The sequence below is a fragment of the Branchiostoma floridae genome, chromosome 8 (assembly GCF_000003815.2).
Source record: "Branchiostoma floridae strain S238N-H82 chromosome 8, Bfl_VNyyK, whole genome shotgun sequence".
Lineage (NCBI taxonomy): Eukaryota > Metazoa > Chordata > Leptocardii > Amphioxiformes > Branchiostomatidae > Branchiostoma > Branchiostoma floridae.
In genome coordinates, this window is record NC_049986.1 from 18,100,773 (window position 1) to 18,120,647 (window position 19,875).

At 40.8% G+C, this 19,875-nt stretch overlaps 2 protein-coding genes, 1 long non-coding RNA gene and 2 other non-coding genes across 5 annotated transcripts in view; 3 read left to right on the top strand and 2 right to left on the bottom strand.

The window, feature by feature from the left end:
• Positions 1-107: 107 nt before the first annotated feature.
• Positions 108-9,324, bottom strand: LOC118420822 (endoplasmic reticulum chaperone BiP-like). The gene is made up of 9 exons (XM_035827843.1): positions 9,139-9,324; positions 7,969-8,112; positions 7,396-7,627; positions 6,805-7,055; positions 6,304-6,458; positions 3,017-3,252; positions 2,377-2,614; positions 1,764-1,931; positions 108-1,431 (listed from the first exon to the last, which is right to left on the bottom strand). Exons 2-9 carry the CDS (start codon positions 8,109-8,111, stop codon positions 854-856), a joined length of 2,001 nt encoding a protein of 666 aa, XP_035683736.1. The 5' UTR covers position 8,112; positions 9,139-9,324; the 3' UTR covers positions 108-853.
• A 3,502-nt stretch (positions 9,325-12,826) lies between these two features.
• Positions 12,827-12,905, top strand: LOC118422105. Its single transcript, XR_004831881.1, has one exon. It is a non-coding gene; the product is annotated as a small nucleolar RNA SNORD24 (small nucleolar RNA).
• A 391-nt stretch (positions 12,906-13,296) lies between these two features.
• On the top strand, positions 13,297-13,371 carry LOC118422108. Its single transcript, XR_004831884.1, has one exon. It is a non-coding gene; the product is annotated as a small nucleolar RNA snR60/Z15/Z230/Z193/J17 (small nucleolar RNA).
• A 1,616-nt stretch (positions 13,372-14,987) lies between these two features.
• LOC118421483 lies at positions 14,988-16,227 on the top strand. The gene is made up of 3 exons (XR_004831838.1): positions 14,988-15,415; positions 15,782-15,845; positions 16,089-16,227. It is a non-coding gene; the product is annotated as an uncharacterized LOC118421483 (long non-coding RNA).
• Positions 16,228-19,274: 3,047 nt separating this feature from the next.
• LOC118421843 (kelch-like protein 3) overlaps positions 19,275-19,875 on the bottom strand; it is a 4,588-nt gene continuing 3,987 nt past the window's right edge. Inside the window, exon 3 of the mRNA XM_035829344.1 lies at positions 19,275-19,855. Coding sequence (XP_035685237.1) covers positions 19,275-19,855 — 581 coding nt within the window. The remainder of the gene's footprint in view (positions 19,856-19,875) is intronic.

Below are 19,875 nucleotides of genomic sequence, written 5' to 3' on the forward strand. Positions count from 1 at the left end.
AGAGGTTATTTTCCTGACTATCGGTACTACTATATCTCCATGACTCAACCTCTGCTTGGAGTCAGGATTCAAACTAGTATCACCAGCCATAAATAAACAATACAAAATTCATTTTCATCAACTTCTTTTAATACCATCATCTGATATTTTACAAATAAGTCTTCTCAGGGTGGATAACTCAGCTGACCATTTCAGCTAACAAAAATAGTTTATCTTTCTCTTTTAAACTTCAGTTGACCTTTGACACAGCTGAGAACATACTGCTCAGATTACAAGCATGCGGGGAAACACAGGATACAACAGGCATTGGAATTCAGGAGTTACTTAAACTTTGGTCACAGTTCGGTATAATTTGAGCATGGTGCGTATACCAAAGTTTAACATCACATGAAGCATTCACCACAGGAATCACCACATAACTGCAAAGACTGCATCACTAAACATACTCGCGTCAACTTGCTTTAGGAAGAAATTACAACCTTTATACAACAAGTACAACATCATATTATAGAACATAAGTTACAGAACAGTTGAGAGTGTCTAAGCTCAAATTTCCTGGGAAGCAAACACTATTGCTATATTCTAAATAAGGGCTTACATTAGAGAGTCGATATAAATTTACACCCTTTGATGTAAGAATTAAATCTTGGGAATAAAAAATGAACAAGGTCTCTCCACTAGAAAATACAGAATTGACACAGGTTTCTGTAGCCTATAGCAAGGAATTTTCCGTGTTTTTTTTCGGATTTTCTCCAACTTTTAACAGGATTTCAGGACAGAACTACAATGGTGAATGGTCTACCTACAAGTGTGCTACTTCAACACCCCCCTCCCCCTTTTGGTTCCCACTGTCTTATAGCTCATCTCTTTCTGAGTCATCTTCCTCCTCCCCCTCCCCTGTGGGTGGTGGTGCTCCACCTTGCCCCTCGTACAATTTGCTGATAATAGGTGTTACTACTTCTTCCAACTCCTTCTTTTTTGCCTTAAAGTCTTCTGTGTCTGCGTCCTGGTTGCTTTCGAGCCAGGAGATTTTATCTTCAATTGCTTCTGAGATTTTCTCCTTGTCGTCATCCTCGAGTTTGCCTCCTAGTTTCTCGCTGTCGCCAATCTGGTTTTTGAGGGAGTAGGCGTAGCTTTCCAGCTCGTTTCTGGCCTCTACTTTTTCCTTGACCTTTTTGTCATCCTCTGCGAATCTTTCAGCGTCTGAAACCATTCTCTCAATGTCCTCGGGTGATAGCCTGTTCTGGTCATTGGTGATGGTGATCTTTTCCTTGTTGCCTGTGCCCTTGTCCTCTGCGGACACTTTGAGGATGCCGTTAACGTCAATCTCAAAGGTGACTTCAATCTGGGGGACACCGCGGGGAGCTGGAGGGATGCCGTTCAGGTCGAACTTTCCGAGAAGATGGTTGTCTTTTGTCATTGGTCGCTCACCTGTAATGAAAAATAAACAGTTTGAGTTATTTTCAGATATACATTAGTGGGATGTCTGGGTGCTAGAAATGTAAGGCTGTGCAGCATATTGGATCTTACTTCATCTCCAGCTATACAAGGTCACTAGCATTAAATTTCAACTAAAATAATCTGTCAAACTTTGGTTCAGTGTTGTCATTAAGTGTAAGAATAGAAGTATGTTAAAATCAGCACTGCAATCTAATAACCACCCTAAATGCACAAGACTCTTGCCTATAGATAAGATGATGTAACAGATACATAACTACACAACATGACCTATGGAGACAGCTTCAAAGGAAAGCTGTGCGTACCTTCAAACACCTGGATGGTGACAGTGGGCTGGTTGTCTGCCGCTGTGGAGAAGATCTGGGACTTCTTGGTGGGGATGACGGAGTTACGGGGGATCAGCTTGGTCATGACACCACCGACAGTCTCAATACCCATGGTCAGGGGGTTGACATCAAGAAGTACAAGGTCACCTATGGGGAAACACATACAAACAGAGAACTTAGTCAAGATGTGCAAAGTCTGACAGGATGGCTGGATCATTAACATTTGTCATGTTAATTGTTTTGTATCCAAACAAAAATGGTATCTACACAAAACTGAGAAAAAGTATTAATCAAGCAATATCACTGAATGTAAAAGGGAAAAGTTTGTACCAATGATGAAATGAATGATGTCAAGTCTTTTACATACATAAGGTGCAACACTTGTGCAAAATTGTTAACAGTTCTTAAGTTAACATCTATATGTTTTAAAAAAACCTAACAAACAAATTGATAAAGGGGGCATAAAAATATAATCAATTTACAAAGACAAGAAAAGTTGACTCGAAAAACACCTACCATAACAAATTACTAGGGGACATAAAACTGTATCAAAGTACAAAGACAAGAAAGTTGACCAAAAACAAACACCCACCAGTCTCCTCCTCTCCGCTCAGCACACCGGCCTGGACAGCAGCACCGTACGCGACGGCCTCGTCAGGGTTGATGCCGCGGGACGGCTCCTTCCCGTTGAAGAACTCCTTCACGAGCTGCTGAATCTTAGGGATCCTGGTGGAGCCGCCCACGAGCACGATCTCGTGAACCTCGCTCTTAGACAGGTCGGAGTCTTCCAACACCTTCTGTACTGGCTTCATGGTGGAACGGAACAGGTCCTGGAGTAACGGATGGAGAAAGAAATGTGTTATGGTTGTGCAAATTAGGTATCCCATCACAGCTGTATCTGTATCTATATAGCTGGTATGACCGTCCTTAGCTAGCACAGATCCTAACATCAGAGGTTGGGTTACCAGTAGTTGAAACAGGTATGAGAGGACTCCAGGTGCAAAGAAATTACAGTGATGTTAAATAGATAGACAAGTGTTTATCAGATAGGTGAGAAAGGGGTCAAATACAATGTAAGGTACATGTAAATAATAATAAGAAGCTGGAATAAGAAAGTCTGAAAAGGTACAAAAATAAGTGACTACAACTTACAAGAAATCAAGAAAATTCTGTTGAACTTCCTAAAAATGTTCTTTCAAAAAAGACTTGAGGTGAATACACAAAATTCTTACCATGTTCAATTCTTCAAACTTGGCACGGGTAAGGGACTCGGAGAAGTCTTCACCATCGAAGAAGGACTCGATCTCGATACGCGTCTGATGCTGGGCGCTGAGCGCACGCTTGGCCTTCTCCACCTCACGACGCAGCTTCTGGACGGCGCGGTTGTCCTTACGGATGTCCTTCCCCTTCTTCTTCTTGAACAGCTTGATGAAGTGTTCCATGACACGCTGGTCAAAGTCCTCACCACCTGAGAGAGAAAGCATAACATTGTAAGTTTAGCTGTTGTTTCTGAATTGAGGCTCATCTGTGTTGGTAGAATCGCCCCAGTACGGGGGTGGGGATCAATAATGCATTCTTGGAGGCGGTTCAGAGCGCTAGTCTAACACAGGTGGTGCACTCCCCAACACGTGGCGCCAACATCCTGGATCTGGCCCTGGTGTCAGACCCCGGGCTCGTCGAGGAGGTTTGTACTACCCCCGGTATTAGCGACCATGAGGCAGTGAAGGCATGCATTAATACACGTGTCAGAATTAACAAAAAGAAACCTCGATCAGTATACATTTATAAGAAAGCAAATAAAACTGCACTGACTGAGGGGCTACAACAGCTGGAAAAACAGTTTATGGATAGAACGCCTACAAACTACAAAGTAGAACAAAATTGGAAGTATTTCACTGAAGGTTTCAGACAGCAAATCATGAAGCATATACCACAGAAACAATTGTCTTGCCGTCATCACTGCCCATGGGTCAAGGCAGAATTAAAACGAGCAATCAAAAAGAAAAAGAAACTCTTCAAAAAAGCAAAAAATTCTATGCAAGAACAAGACTGGTTGAACTTCAAATGTTACCGCAAAGAAGTCAAACGAAGAATAAAGAAAGCCCATGATGAATACCTCAAGGAAATATTGGATGAAGCCTTGGACAACCCCAAGAAATTTTGGTCATACATCAAAAGTAAAAAACAGACTACTTCTGGGGTTGCACCCCTTGTCAGCGGCAACGATCTCGTAGCCGATGGATCGGGGAAGGCAGAGGTCCTTAGTCAACAATTTGACTCGGTATTCACGAATGAAGATATTAATAATGTACCAGACATGGGAACTAGCCCATACCATGACATGCTGCAACCAGTAGTCACTCTAGAAGGTGTGCGCAAATTGTTGGAGGGGATTAACCCAACAAAAGCTGCAGGCCCAGATCTCCTACCCTGTAGGATACTAAAGGAGTATGCACAGGAGATTAGCCCCATCCTTCAATTTATTTTCAACCAATCACTGCAAGGAGGACAGGTACCTGTGGATTGGAGGGGAGCCTTTATCCACCCGATTTTCAAAAAAGGGGATAGGAGTGACCCTTCGAACTACAGGCCTGTTTCTTTAACCAGTGTGTGTTGCAAACTCCTAGAGCATATAATGTACTCAGCTACCATGAAGCATTTAGAGGAACATAACATCTTATTGCCAACACAACATGGGTTCAGGACCAATCATTCCTGCGAGTCTCAACTTATTACTACCCTTCACGGACTTTTTTCCTGGTTTGACAAAGGTACACAAATTGATATGGCCATACTTGATTTTGCAAAAGCATTTGATAGTGTTCCTCATATGCGGTTACTTAAGAAGCTAGATTATTATGGTATAAGAGGTAAAACACTTCAGTGGATAAAGAACTGGTTGACTGACCGTTATCAGCAAGTTGTGGTGGATGGAGATAAGTCTAAACCCGTTAAGGTACGGTCTGGCGTGCCTCAGGGCACTGTATTAGGCCCATTATTATTCTTGATATATATAAATGACATCAACAAAGGGATTACCTCACAACTTCGTTTATTCGCCGATGATTGCTTACTCTACCACCCCATTATAAAGGAAGAAGATCAACACACTCTACAGAAGGATCTTGACCAATTGTGTAAGTGGTCGGATCTTTGGCAGTTACGCTTTAATGTGAAGAAGTGTTCGATTCTGCACATACATAAATCAAAAAGAGCTTCTAAGCACTTATACACAATGTTCTCAGAACCCCTTGAGTCTACATTGCAACACCCTTACCTAGGTATCATACTCTCACACAACCTGAAATGGAATACACACATAGATTATATAGCAGCAAAAGCAAACAGTACTCTGGGATTCTTGAGAAGGAATCTGAGAGGAGCATGTAGATCAATCAGAGCTCAAGCCTATTTGTCCATTGTAAGACCTAAACTTGAATATGCGTCCTCTGTGTGGGACCCCCACAAACGCATACATTCACAAACAAACAAACTTGAGGACAAGTTAGAGGCAGTACAGAGGCGTGCCGCCAGGTTCGCCACTGGCGACTACCGTTTGACAACCAGCATTACACACACTCTGCAAACCCTCGGTTGGCCCACCCTTCAACAGCGCAGACAAGTTGCCCGCCTTTCACTTATGTACAAAGCTGTCAATAATCTTATTGCCATCCCCATCCACAATATCCTCACAAGAAATACTAACATAACCAGAGGACACCAGCAACGTTTTACCACAGTCGCATGTAGGACAGAAACATACCGAGGCAGCTTTTTCCCTAAAACAGTCATAGAATGGAATGCACTTCCGCAACATCTTATCGAAACCAAGACTACAGATAGCTTTAAAGCTGGGGTGGCCAAGTACTATGGTTACCCCGGCTTCACCCAGCTGTAAGGGGAGGAGCCTATACCTAGTGTGGCAATGTACAGTAGCACCTTTTTTTTTCGTTTATTTATGCACCACTTTTTTCTTGTTGACGGCATGCACCACCACCACCGGCCACACTTGGGTAAGGCCCTGACCATAAGTCCTAGACACTATGCCCCATGCGGGGTTTTGTCTAGTATCACGACAAGACAAGACAAGACAAGACAAGAATCCATAGTTGTGAAGTTTAAACTTTGTTCCAACACGAAGTCTTAAGTTTGGTAACATATCAAGACAGAAGAAGGAGAGAAGGTTTAGGATTTCTTCTAGATCTATCCTTATATATATATATATATATGTCAAATACTAGGTAACCAAGTTTTTATGAAATGGCAGTTACACAAGTGAGGTGATGTCTTACACAAGCACACTCAAACCTGGATTCAGGAACCAATCAAAGGACTGAAGAAAAGTGGTTGCTCAGGTCTACGGTCTATGACAGAACTTTGTAAAAATGGAAGAGACTGTTAAATGTGGCTCGTGACTGCAGGTGGTTGCCTGTGCCAGGTGGTAGCTTAACCAGGTTTGACTGTATCTATAATATAATCATAAAGGAGCAATACAACAATCAGTGGATGAAGCCCTTACCCAAGTGAGTGTCTCCGTTGGTGGCCACCACCTCGAACACACCATTGTCGATGGTCAGGAGAGAAACATCGAAGGTTCCGCCGCCGAGATCGAACACAAGGATGTTCTTCTCACCCTCCTTCTTGTCGAGACCATACGCAATGGCAGCTGCCGTTCTGTGGCGCAACAACAAGAAGCAAAGTTAAAAACACATCCATGAATAGATGAAAGATGATTTTTACAAAACTGTACCTTATTGCCACCGATGTTGACAGACGATCATTTAAATGTCGGTGAAAATAGTGCAAATGTTGTGTATAAAGAGTATTTAATTTAGAACACAGTCAAACATTATCTTCCAGCAAAGTCACAAAACAACATGAAAAAAAAAATATACCAAGGTATCTGTCATTTGTGTTGGAAAAAATCAGAACACCTTTTACACTGTTAACGTACCAACAAAGATGCACTTCCTGATAGGAAGATCTTTTTCAACCAAGACATCAGTGAGAAAATACTTACGGTTCGTTGATGATCCTCATGACGTTCAAGCCAGCGATGACGCCGGCATCCTTGGTGGCCTGGCGCTGGGCATCATTGAAGTACGCGGGGACGGTAACGACGGCGTGGGTGACCGTCTTTCCCAGGTAGGCCTCGGCCGTTTCCTTCATCTTTCCAAGAATCATGGCGCTGAGCTCCTCGGGTGCGAACATGTGGTCCTTATCGTCACCAATGTCCACAAAGATGTGGGGCTTGCTGTTCTTGCTCTTCACCTGAACACAAACGGACAAAAGGTCTTAGAAATGACAAACTTCTTACAACTATCAAAACTACACTTCAGACATATGAGCTGTCCAAGTTTTATGAGAAGGAGAAAAAAAGGAAAAAGGCAAATACAAAATACCATGTCTTCCTGTTGAGATAAATCTTATAAAGATGTTTAAAAAGCATGCACAACGTAATAGAACAAAAACTTATAGTTGAACTTATTCAACTTGTAAAACATGTCATTAAATGTCCCTTTACATAACTTACACAAAACCTCAGACTATGCCTATGATTAGCTAGTTTCTAAGTTCCTTTTCTGGTTATTAATATCATATCGCATCTTACCCTGAATGGGAAATACTTGAGATCGTGCTGCACTGACGGGTCGTCCCATGTTCGGCCAATCAGACGCTTGACGTCGAAGACGGTGTTCTCGGGGTTGGTAGTCAGCTGGTTCTTGGCGGCATCTCCTACGAGACGCTCACCCTCCGCCGTGAAGGCGACGTACGACGGGGTGATACGGTTTCCCTGGTCATTGGCGATGATGTCCACACGTCCATTCTTGTATACTCCAACACTAGAAAGTAAAACATCCAACAATGTTTAAACATGTGGACATTGTCAGTTTTAACTGATGTGAGGAAATCAATTATTGATTTTATTTATTCTAATAAGACATCATAATCATCATCAGTTGGCCTTGGTGCAGGCGCTAAGTTTTTTCTAGTTCCTTGTTGAATGATCTGTTTAGTTGTTAAGATTAATTTATAGATGTAAATGTTCATGACAAACTAAGAAAGGCAGCCAAATCAGGCTTTGACAGCAAAAGATTATGTAACACTTTTTTAAAACTTCATATGGAAAAGATTTGCTGGTCTCTTTGTAACAAAAAAAGGGAAATTCAGTTCTAAGTCTCACCATGAGTAAGTAGTTCCGAGATCGATGCCCACGACAGTTCCAACGCTGTCCTTCTTCGAGTCCTCCTCATCATCGTCAGCACGGATGTGCGCGATGTTGGCGACCAGCGCCACGGCTAGTACCGCATACATGTAAGTCTTCATTCTGTACAGGATGCAAATAGGAACATGAACATGGGGCTACTGTAGTTCTTTTAGCAGTTGTTTTATGTTCATGGTTTTCAGTGTCCCTTTCAGTACGCACTTAGACTGAGAACCAGTCACTGGTTCTCAATCTAAGTGCGCACTGAAAGGGACACTGCTGCCAGTGCTGGGTCAACCACGGGCGTTTCCATTATTGTGACTATAGCACTATTGCGAACTTAAATTTAAGTTAAAACCCCTATGAACACCCACATATTCTCCTTGTGCATGTTATGCAGTAATGTTATGCAGTAACATATGGGTTTACAGTTTCTTCAGTGGTGTAAGAAATCATCTGTTCGATTCTTGACCCAACACAGCCACCTGCTTCAAATTTACTAGAAGGCTAAATTTAAATCCCACACTTAGGATCACCAGGGCGTCCAAGAATTAAGTCCAAAATATTGTGACCGATGGTCCAGGGTGAAATTGAGTGACCTGATAGTTATAAATTATTTCCCACGCTAGCTTTTAGCCGGCTACCTTCATGGCCAGTCGTTTCGTAACAAATTCATTGCAGTATGGCCCTTAAGAGGTGCCCCCCTCCCCCATACGTACAACTTCCTGGTAAAACCAGAATCCTTCAATTTCAAAGAGGGACGTTGCTGTCTTTCGGTATGAGAGATTTTTTCGCAGTTCATGTATTTACATACACATATTGTAACTTTGGATTTTCGAAAGAAGGTGGATTTTTTTCAGCCAGACTTCCGGAATGTTGGAACGGACCTTTAAATGTGTCAAGACACAACTTTCTAAATTTTCATGGGTCTGGATGTTTTTCATACGGTCTGTTAAAACATAACGAGTATATACATGATGAACTTATACCGAGAAGTTATTTCAAGATATCACAAAACCCGGAACTCTGAAAAAGCCGGCTAGCATCTGGGCATGGCCGCCATGTCACATGTGCGCACCTACACAGGTAAAAACCTCCCCATAAAAATTATGGTTGAAAAACAACCCGATTCAAGACATCTGTGCTTACCTGGATTTGTTGTGTTGACTCTCAATCTGTCGAAAGTCGGGTAACAGCTGTCACACTGTAAAATCTGATCAATTTTCTCTTCTACACTCTTCTCCACGTCGTCTTTTCCTCCTTGAAAGTGACGCTGTGACGAGTGCATTCGATATTTCACTCCCCACGTCTCAGATCGTGTCGTGCTCTGATTGGCTGGGCCGTTTCAACATGTCTGCTCCTGATTGGTTTCCTCATCCAAATGTCTTCCACTGATTGGTCAAGCTATGGCATGTGACCAGTTCGTCGAAAAAATACACGTCAGTGTTAAAATGTCTGACGTCATATCCGCGAAAATCGGACGGGGGACCCCGGAAGTGAAGGGTTTCCCTGGAAGATCGCTGAGCTGGTGCAATAATGTTTCGCCACGTGCCATAAGCGATGAGTGATGATCATTCAGAGTAACCTGATGTTGATATTCATGTCTTACGTTTAAAAGTGTAAATGATTCATTGTTTTCTGTCTGTTCCATTTGGAAACATACAGTGACAGAAACTGACTTGGTGCAATCAAGGACGTTGAATGTCCTTGGTGCACTATGATACAGCCACGTCAATTAAGCGGTGAGCGCCGATTACTAAGCGACTGGATCTGAATTGTTTCAAATCTACGATAAAATAAAAGACATAAGACCTAATTGTCTCTATCTGTCAGTTCCACCGAAATCATGCCAAATGTAATTCTTTACCCGAAATGTTACACCAAGCTTGTAAGCAAGTTTCAGTGCAGAACATGTGAAATGCACGTGCATCTGGCAAACTGTAAACACGCCGGACCTTCACAGTTTCGTCCAGTTTGGCCGAGAATCAATATAGGTTATCCATTCTTGATAAAGTGAAACTGTTCCAGTAGATATATCATTGGCAACTTTAGAACTTTAACTAGACTCCAATATAACCCCTATGCAAGAAATTGCAAAATATCACATGGTCGCATCGCCGTATTTAACCCATTCCTTTTCAGTTTTTTTCTACATCTTTGACATCTATCAGAAAGTTACAGCAAGGAAGGAGGTTACAGTTACAGAGTACATAGATCCTTTGAATATATTTGAAATATCAAAATACCACGCACCTAGTATCTAACGAGACGGATTACTTAGTATATTATGATTTTTATAACATTCTTTGCAACGGAATCAAATAAGGTATCAAGTATTGTACGTGTAGTACAGTACCAAGCAGACCTTGCATGAATGGGCTTCACCCATTACAACGCCCCTATTTGAGTTGGACTCGTCCGCAATGCACTTTGACTTCAAGACGTCGAGAGTGTGCCGTGGCCAGAGCAGAGAGGAAGCTTCTGGAAGGTGGGTGTACGCCGCACGCTGTTGAATAAGTCTGGAAAATGCCTTGCTTTGGGCGATAGAGTGCCAGAGTACAGCTACCAGTGTGCAAAGATACTCCTTGTGCATTAAGAAATGATTTTTGGCGCTATTTTGAGGTGCAATTTTGTAAAGATTGAAGGTTTGCACCCCACGTGTTGGTGCATGTCTTCTCGAAGCCACAGCATTTTTGAACCATCTGCTCTGCCCATCGAGTGAAAATCCATGCAATCCTAACTCAATCTGACTTCTCAGTTGTGTAGATGTATTTTGTAATGCCATGGGGTGTGATGCATAGGAACATTTCTGACCTTTTTAGGTGGATGGAGCAATTTTTGCTTGTGACGGACCGCCCATAAGAGCTATGGCGTATAATCATCTGTTTGTGCAAGGAGCTTTTATCAAGCTTTGATAAAAGCTCATTGGTTTGTGCAGTTTGCTTCGACCTTCGCCTTTTCTGTGTGCCCCATTTTGCTCCAATTTTTTATGTTCCCGCCTTTGGAAATGGCTTTGCTTTTCTTCCCCAGCAAACTCATGCTGTTTCATAAAATAAATGCAGACAGGGGAGAGGTCAAAAATTGGTTAGTCCCTACCCTCGTTCCAACCAACCTCCTTGTTCCTACCCAAAATTAACCAGAAATTTACTCTCACAATTCCCTAGTTCCAATCCAAAAATTGACCAAACCCTCCATATCCTCAGTCCCTGGCTCCAATCCAGAAATAGTTGACCAAACCTTCCCAGTTCCTCCTAATCCATATTTGCTCAAAAACTTTATCCTTGTTCCAATGCTCATATTTGAACACTACTCCCCCCCTCCTATTCAGTCTCTTCCACCCCCTGCTGCCATTATTTTTTGGAACAGCCCAATTTTTGCGGAAACCCCACAGTACGCAAAAGAAGCTTCCCAGTTGCATGCTTTGCCGTAGCCTGGATACCAGACTCCAGCCAGATCTCAACAGTGTCTATTTTGTGTGATAGATATTTTTGAGATTAGGCTGGGGTCTGGTATCCAGGCTAGCTTTGCAGCACTGTATATTACATAGCATGTGTTTTGGTGTTTGTGTTTATGCCGGTGATGAGGACTTAATTCGGCGGTCATGACTTTGGCTGTGGTGATTTTATGCTTCCTGAGGCTTAACACTAAACACTTGAACACAACGTGTAAAAATTATTATGTGAAGTCCACAAAGTCTTGAAACAAGAAATTCTTATATTTTTCCAGGACAAGATGGTGTCAAGAGAAGCAGTGCTGAGATTTTCAGGTACAAAAGTTGTGTGTTTCTTCAAACATCACTGAATATACCAAACAAAAAATAGAGGGGCTAATGACACCCCAATCTATTACCCTGTCAGTTCTGTATCCAGACGCTTGTTGATGTGTAGAAGCTATGTTTGTTAGAAACTAGTTGTTCCCTCTTTGCCTCTGAAGAACTCCGAGGAGCTCAGAATCAACACAAGTTGTTGAAACAAGTTCACACTATTACTACAGAACATGCTGAGGCATTGAACAACAGATAGGAAGCTCATTCTTGTCACATGTACAAGTCTAGATCTTAACTTCATGCGTTCTCTTGTTTGGCAGCACATCGGCCCTGGGGACAGAGAAGACCAATTGTTCCAGCAGACCCTGATCCTTGACACTTTGGTAGGTATGTGTTAGAATTATATAAAAAGAACTTTAAGGTTTAGTTGCGTAAGCGTATTCTGGTAGCCACCTGCAGAAGGCAAGTCGAAGATGAAGGCCCCTAAGAGTGAGACTAACAAAACATGTATAGACACTGTTGCAAATTTGAATGTAAAGCCATTCCTGTTTATAAATTCATTTATGGTTGAAAGCACACAAACTTATAGAAGCCATATACCTTCGGACATGTATAAAGAATGGCGGAGACAAGAACTATTTTAATTGAAAGTCGTGCCTTCATCTTGGACCTTGCCCTTGTGTACTCAGAATCATGGACCTCTTTATGCCAAAGCTTGGACCACATGATGATTTCATAGTTCAACGGAATGACAGTGAAGAGAAACATTTCGCCCCTATCTGACTTCCAAGCTTTCCCCTAGCATTAACTATTTAATTATGACTTAGTAATGATGGTTTGTGTAATCTTGTTTTTTTTTTAAACCACGTTTCAGGTTGACATTTGCAGCACAAGGCATCTTTGGTACCAAGGTGCGTATACATTTTTCTGGCAGTTGTTTTTTGGTGAAATAATCAGTAGTCTATTGCAGTACCCCAGTAATTTTAGTAAATTTTTAGATTGTACATGGCAGTAATATTATTTTCCAAGAAAATTCTTTAAACGGTGCTTGTATTTTAGCACTCGAGTGTTGACCAATGATGTCTTTATTTGCTACTCATGATTGCGTATGTGACGAAAACTACTGACCACCAAGATGTCACCTGAGGTCAACACAACTTCACCCCTAACTCTTTTGACATCAGTTCAAAAGCAATTGTTTCATGACATGTGCATCAATCTTTCGATCATTTCAGGTGCAGTCCCTCCACAGCTGTGGTGGTCGTTTGGCAGGAAGATGTGAGGGAATCTTAATGTGGCTGTAGATGTCAAAGAAAGGTGCATACAATTGTGCATTTGTCTGGATTTTTAACTTTCAACTTAGTCTGGTTTAAGAATCCATACCACATGCTTGAAAGTTTTGAGATAAGTCTAAACTAAAGAAAAAATGTTGAATGTTTGTGACAACATGGAACAGATTTGTGATGTGTGTACCAATGGAAGCTAGCTTATCTATTTCCAAATCCTTCCCAAGTTGTAAGATATGTGGATTCTACCAAAGCTTGGACAACATGATGATTTCATAGTTCAACAGATTATCAGTGAAGTCAACATTTCGCCCCTATCTGATTGTTCCAAGCTCTGCTCAGATTCTATCATTCACCATTTGGTTATGTCATAAGTAACGTCCTTTTTCTAAAATCTGATTTCAGTTTGACCCATGCAAGGCATGCTCCACCAAGGTATGTATTACCATCTTTTGTTGATAATTGATTAGTCTTTTGGTTACTTGAACCTTGAACCTTGTCCATGGATTATCCTGTTCTTATGGAAGACCAAGAAAAGAGAATGAAGATAAATAAAGCAAAAGTTTTGGTACGTTTTTGCTAGCACACTACACAAGGCTTCGGTGATGATTGCATATCGCATTGCCCATTATCTGACTCTCCACGCAAACCCCCATGGGGACGTTTTTGTCCGTCTGAGACTGCCTTGATGTCTTATAAACGTCGATGATATATTCATCTGTTACTTTGAATTTAAAACCCTCTTTTTGTGCTGCAGATGTGGCAGGAAAGGAGGAAAAGAACTACATCCTTGATGCTCCTCCTCCTCAAAGAGGTTTGTAATGCTTTCTTTCACATAAAGATTTAAGACAAATACCTGAAGGTAGTTTGTGAGTATGCTTTCTCACAAATGTAGCTTGGCCAGTTGGGATGACATCCTTAGCTTAACATAGGTCATGTTTTGTGACAGATATGTGATTATTGTCCTGTACTTGAGAGGAATAAGAAACACTGACATGGGTATGATGATCCTTTCCACCAACGCTGAACCGCGTGATGTTCACTTTTTAGCTCTATCTGACCATGTGCCTTGTACATGTACTTATGTAACTTGTCAGCACTCAAAAACTTTACAGTAAACTTTTGATTTCTGTCCTTTCAGACTGATGGGGAAATGGGTGCATGAAACAGCAGCACAAACAGGTATGTAATCTTTCATATCTACAATATTCAAGATAAAATAGTACAGCCATCTATAATAATTGGATAAAGTATGGGATAGTTTTGTAAACCAACATCAAATTTAGAGCTGCAAGCTGCATGCATCAAAACTACCTTTTGTCACAGCAGAATGTTCCAAAGGACTATGCCAATGATGAAAGTTGATTCTGCCAATATGAAATCCGTGTGTTTCTGATTCTACATCAAGCCCGTATATATCTGAGGCATAGTCAAGTATTGTATGTATGCACCAACCAGTAAATGTTGATGATATGTATAGTCTGTATTTATAGTATCCATTTTTGTGTTGATAGGAGAATGGATATCAGGGTCTACCTTATTCCAAAGAACAGTCATCGTTTGGTAAGTTCATTTTTCAAAACATGAATGGGCGTCTACTATTTGTGTTTGAAGCATTGTAAAATTATTTTTCTAGAGCAGTGTTCAAAATACACACTTGCAAATGCAGGGGTGCCACCCACATTTTGCTTGGTGCAACTAAATAGTAATTTTAAACCAAGGCAGCGCAGTGCTCAAACAAAAAATTTACATTTGGAACACTGCTTTTCCCCACCTATATGCATAAGCTTTTGTATTTATTTCTTGATGCCTTGACGTTGTACTGTGAATGATGTAGTACATATTGTGAGTAATGATGAAGTACACAGCTAGTGATGAGATGATACACAGTAGGTGATGTATGAAGCGCGTAATGATGTAGTACAGTTAGCGATGATGTAAGTGATGATGTAGTACTCAGTAAGTGATGTAGTACACAGTGAGTAAAAGAAGTACACAGTGAGTGATGACTAAGGATAATGGGAATCTCTCTGATAACCAGTGAAGAGAGACATCCTTATTTCTGACATGTGTACTTTATATAATAAAGTACACTTAACAACACCACTGATGAAAGTATTCTGCCAAATGAGGGTCCGGTGATATGACCATCTAGCCCGTAGATATAACTATCTGAGGTGTTGTTTTGTGTATCATTTTTTACTGCAGAGGATATATGGAGAAATCAGTAACTTAGTACTAACATCAAAGAAAGTTTAGGTCTTTAAACAAGTTTGATGCAGCAATTGATTGAAGTAACACTTTTTTTATCCTTTTCCCTGTTCAGTATATTGCAAGAGGCAAATGGTTCCAAGGACCTGTAGTGTTGCTAAAAGTAAGTAACAAATATATTAGTGCCAGACAGTGTCTTTGCATAGCTAGTGGTGTGTGCTAGTCATACGATAAAGTTCCCTACATTTCCAATGCTTAGAAGTGTTGAAGTTTTCCAATGCCTAGAAATGAATTTTTCCAATTAGAAATAGAATTTTCCCATGTTTAGAAGTGAAGTTTTCCAATGCTTAAAGTGAAGTTCAGGGTATGTGATGACAACTATTGAACTCTCTCACTGAAATAAAGTGAAGACAGATAACTTCTGATACCACCATAAAGTCAGGACTGCTGCATATATTGTATGTGCACAGGTTGTCTTGTCTACACTGTATACTTAAATGTTTCCTGCAATTTCTTATTCTTTTGCCAGGTGGCATGACTAGGTCTGGCACTACACAGACAACGGGATTGAGCCAGCAAAGCCAAATGAACATGTAAGCACAAACTACTTTGCTTGAACTTTATATCATTTTGCTGTAATAAAAGACTAAACTTTTTTTGTAGTGATAGAATCTGACTTGTAACATGATGAACTAACTACTAAACTGATGTTAGTGTGATGTGTTTTTTCCCTAACCTACTCTGATGTTGCAAGTTCAGTATATATATTAATAGTTTGAAAGTTTTCTTTTTACTTTGAGTTGACATCTTTTTGTTTGTCGTTTTTTAAATCTTAGGATAACAAATCTGTCAACAAGGATACAAATTGCATGTAAGTGTTAATTTTGGATTTTCCAACACCTTATTCTGTAACTGGCACATGGCACCAGATTTGTAATGGTGGTCTGGAAAAATTAACATTAAATTCATTTTTAAAACTAAAAAATTATCTGTGCACTCGCACCAAAGATCCCATTTGCAAACATTGCCTCAGAATTTTTTTTGTGTGTGTGAATGGGGTTTCTTGGCAATAGCTGCACCATGATAATTTCATTGGAAGTTGTTGAAATAACCACAAGTAACAAGTAACATGTAAGTACTGGTCTTGCAGGGTGATGACTAAGTATTGCAGATAGGGACACATGAATATATGATGTTTAGAAATGCATACACTGACTGCAAGACCAAGAACACCTTAAGCCTTTCTTGAAATTTCTTAAGCCCTGTGAGAAATTCATATTTTTCTATCATGACTTACTTACAGGACCTTGATGGCAGCCAAGCAGGAATGAAAAGGTATGCAAAGTCTTCATGTGCCCGATTTTATTTAGTTTTCCTAGAATCCTACAAATTGCCACCGTGCAGATGATGACTTGTGTTTGTATGACACATGTAGTGATTATGAAAAAACAAATTAATGGATCGATAGGACTGATGCACATGGCTGGCATTCCTTACCGAGTAGACAGTAATATACAACACTACATTCTAGGAATGTTCTCACATTATGACTAGTGGTGAACTCATTTCTTAGAATATACAGATATCAGTATGCACAGAAGTCTTGGTATTCCTCTTGCATAATGAAGATTTGTACTTTGAACTCCCATCATACTAATTATTTTTATTGAACTGTTCCCTTGGTGTAATTTGTTGCTTATTTATGTCATTTCCCAGGTGCAAGAGAGACCAAGTGGGTGATGTGCTGCATTCTGGATTTCCTTTTGCTTTGATAATAAGAAATGAAATGTTGGAAAGTTAAAGAAACTTACAACTAATGTCTTGCAAGTTTCAAGATGATTAAAATATTCATATGGAATACTTGGTGGCTTTGTCTTTTTCTCTTTTATGTAAACCTTCAAAGATAATTAAAGATAGTCCATACTGGTCTCCTCCAAGAGTACACCAGGGCTCTAGCAAGTCCAGTTTTTCCATCATCCCAATGTTTTCCCAGTGATGGCAAAATCCGAAAAAGTATTTTTTTTTTTTTTTTTTAAGCAAAATAGAAAAATAAAACTGTCAATGCAGACTGACCTTCTTGGATTTTTTTTTCAAATCTGAATATCAAAGTAACCAATATTTGTCAACATTAATGGAATGGTCTTAACCTTTTTCTCTAAAATGTTGCCAAAAAAAAAAAACAGGAACTAGCTAGAGCCATCTTGTCCTTACACTTCACTGAAATCCATCCATTGGCTCTATATAGGTCCAATCATAACATCAGTGTTACACCCAAGTTCAATTTGGTTTAATTTTCTTCAAGGTCTTAAGATTGTTGATCCCTGGAAGAAGCCTGGAGCTTTGATCTGCTGCCCCTTAAACAACAATGGTTGGAAATGTTTTGACCATTGGGAGTGGACCCAAGCTAAAATGGCTGGACTCCAGGCTATGTTGGAAGATATCTATATCACTATATGTGTCAAAATTACTTACAAAGTCATTTGGTGGTGACTGTACTCTGTTATGAACATTCTTCAAAGATTACTTTCATCAATGAAAAAAAGTCAAGGATGATCGAAACAAAACCAATGTCTTACAGTTGCTTTTTTTGGGTGACCATTATCCAAGAACTATAAAATCATAAAGCATTTACTAGCAGTATCTTACAGTCCTCATACCATTCTGGGCACACATCAATGTCAAAATATTCAAAGCTAGATCTAATCAGTCAATTCACATTGATAAGTACATAAAACAGTACAATAGCCTTGTTATCCACGAGCCAAGATATGATACTAAAGAGTTCATGAAATAGGCACATTGATTATCTCCAAGCAGCTCTGGGGTCCAAGATCATAACATTTTCAGACTTACCCACGAGATTGACCCTGAGCTGGGGTAATGGTAGCCGCTATTACAGACTTATAGCAGCGCTACCTTTTACTTTATTGGGGGAGTTCTGAGTGTAATTTTCAACATGTGGTAAGGTTCTCAAATGCCAACAGAGGAAGTTGAGTAACAGATTAGCTGCTGGTATAAGCTGTATCAAAAGCCTCGGCCAGGTTTTTAAACTGCCATATGTCACCAGTAAATTTGCTTGGAGAACCTCATCCGATGTTGAAAATTGAGTAAAACTGCTGCTGGAAGTCTGCAAAGGAGGCAATTGATATTGTAACGCAATGTCTGAGATTGAGAAGCTTGGCCAGTCAAACACAATACAATTTCCTACACCAACATCTGCCTTGAGATACATTTTTATGCACTTTGACTTGGAAAGTCTTGGCCATCAACCCTATTCTGATATTCAGGATTGACAATCAGAGCATAGGTGGGAATGTGGCTATGTAAATATGGTAATCTTTATTTGCACACGACAGTATAGGACAAGCCTATTAAATGGTACAGTATAACTTTTGATTAATGACCTGGACAAAAAAAACAAGTACATTGTAGATGTAGGGTTGGGGTTGTTGTTTTTTTACTTGCACGCTGCTACAGGGCAAGACTTATGATATAGTAAAATTATATCAGTTAAATACCAGGTCAAAAATCAAGCAGATGTATGGTGGTCGTTTGTCCTTACTTTCACACTATGCTTAAGTAGGGTAAAAAAAAAAAAACAAGCTGTAAGGTGGTCACTGTGAAAACATTTTCGCGAAGATGTTGCATTTCTGGTCCTATATGTTAATGTTATCCTGAAATTTTGACCAGATTGCAAAAGGCGTTTTGGTTTCATTTCATGGCCAAAATGTAATAATTTACTGTGGTAGTAACTTGGCATCCCTGTGAGCTTTTGATTTTTGGGAACGCTTTGAAATTTTGAATTGACATGTTTTTACTTTTGTCTCTAACTCCCACACACATACGCGCGCACACGTATGTACGTATGTACGCGCACAGGGACGCATAAATGTACCACATTTGTACACGCAAACGCACACAGGCACGCGCGCTCACACGTACACAAACGCACAAACACATGCGCGCACAAACGGGCACATTTACTCACTCATACTCACATAACGTGTATCCAGAGCTGTGAATCAAGCTGACTCTGACTCAGAGCCCTCGGTCTTCTTACAGTCCATCTCTTGCATTTCCACTACTGTAAGGTCCCGGCTGTGCCACGCTACGCGGTTCTTCTGGGTTTGGAGGAAACTGTAGCCGAATAAGGCAAAAGGAAGGGGCGTCTGTACCCTGGGTGTCTGACTCTCGCCGGGATCGGCAGAAAATGTGCTTGGTAGCTCGAGCTCAGTCTGTTCTTCCCACAGACCTAGACTAGAACTCCGGGGAGGGACGGCGGGGGAATAGCCCCAAGGGGATGGCGTCTGCCTTTTGCGGGGCTCTTCCCGCCAACCTAGATAAGCACTCCGGGACAGGGGAGGTCTCCATCGGCGTCGCTGGCCGCCGAGGGTCTGGTACCCAAACAATTGAAACTTGTAGTGGCCAATGGTATCGACAATGTCCTTCTGTCCATGATAGTAGCAGTAGCTGCTCTCACACAGTGCACGAAGGAAGTTCCACTCGAAACAGTGCCCCTTATGTAGGGTGTTGTTTTCGGCGTCGAAGATGTATAGGTCTGAGCTCTGCGTATATCCGGTACGGATGTAGACCTTGCCACCGACTGCAGTTGTAAGAATGTCC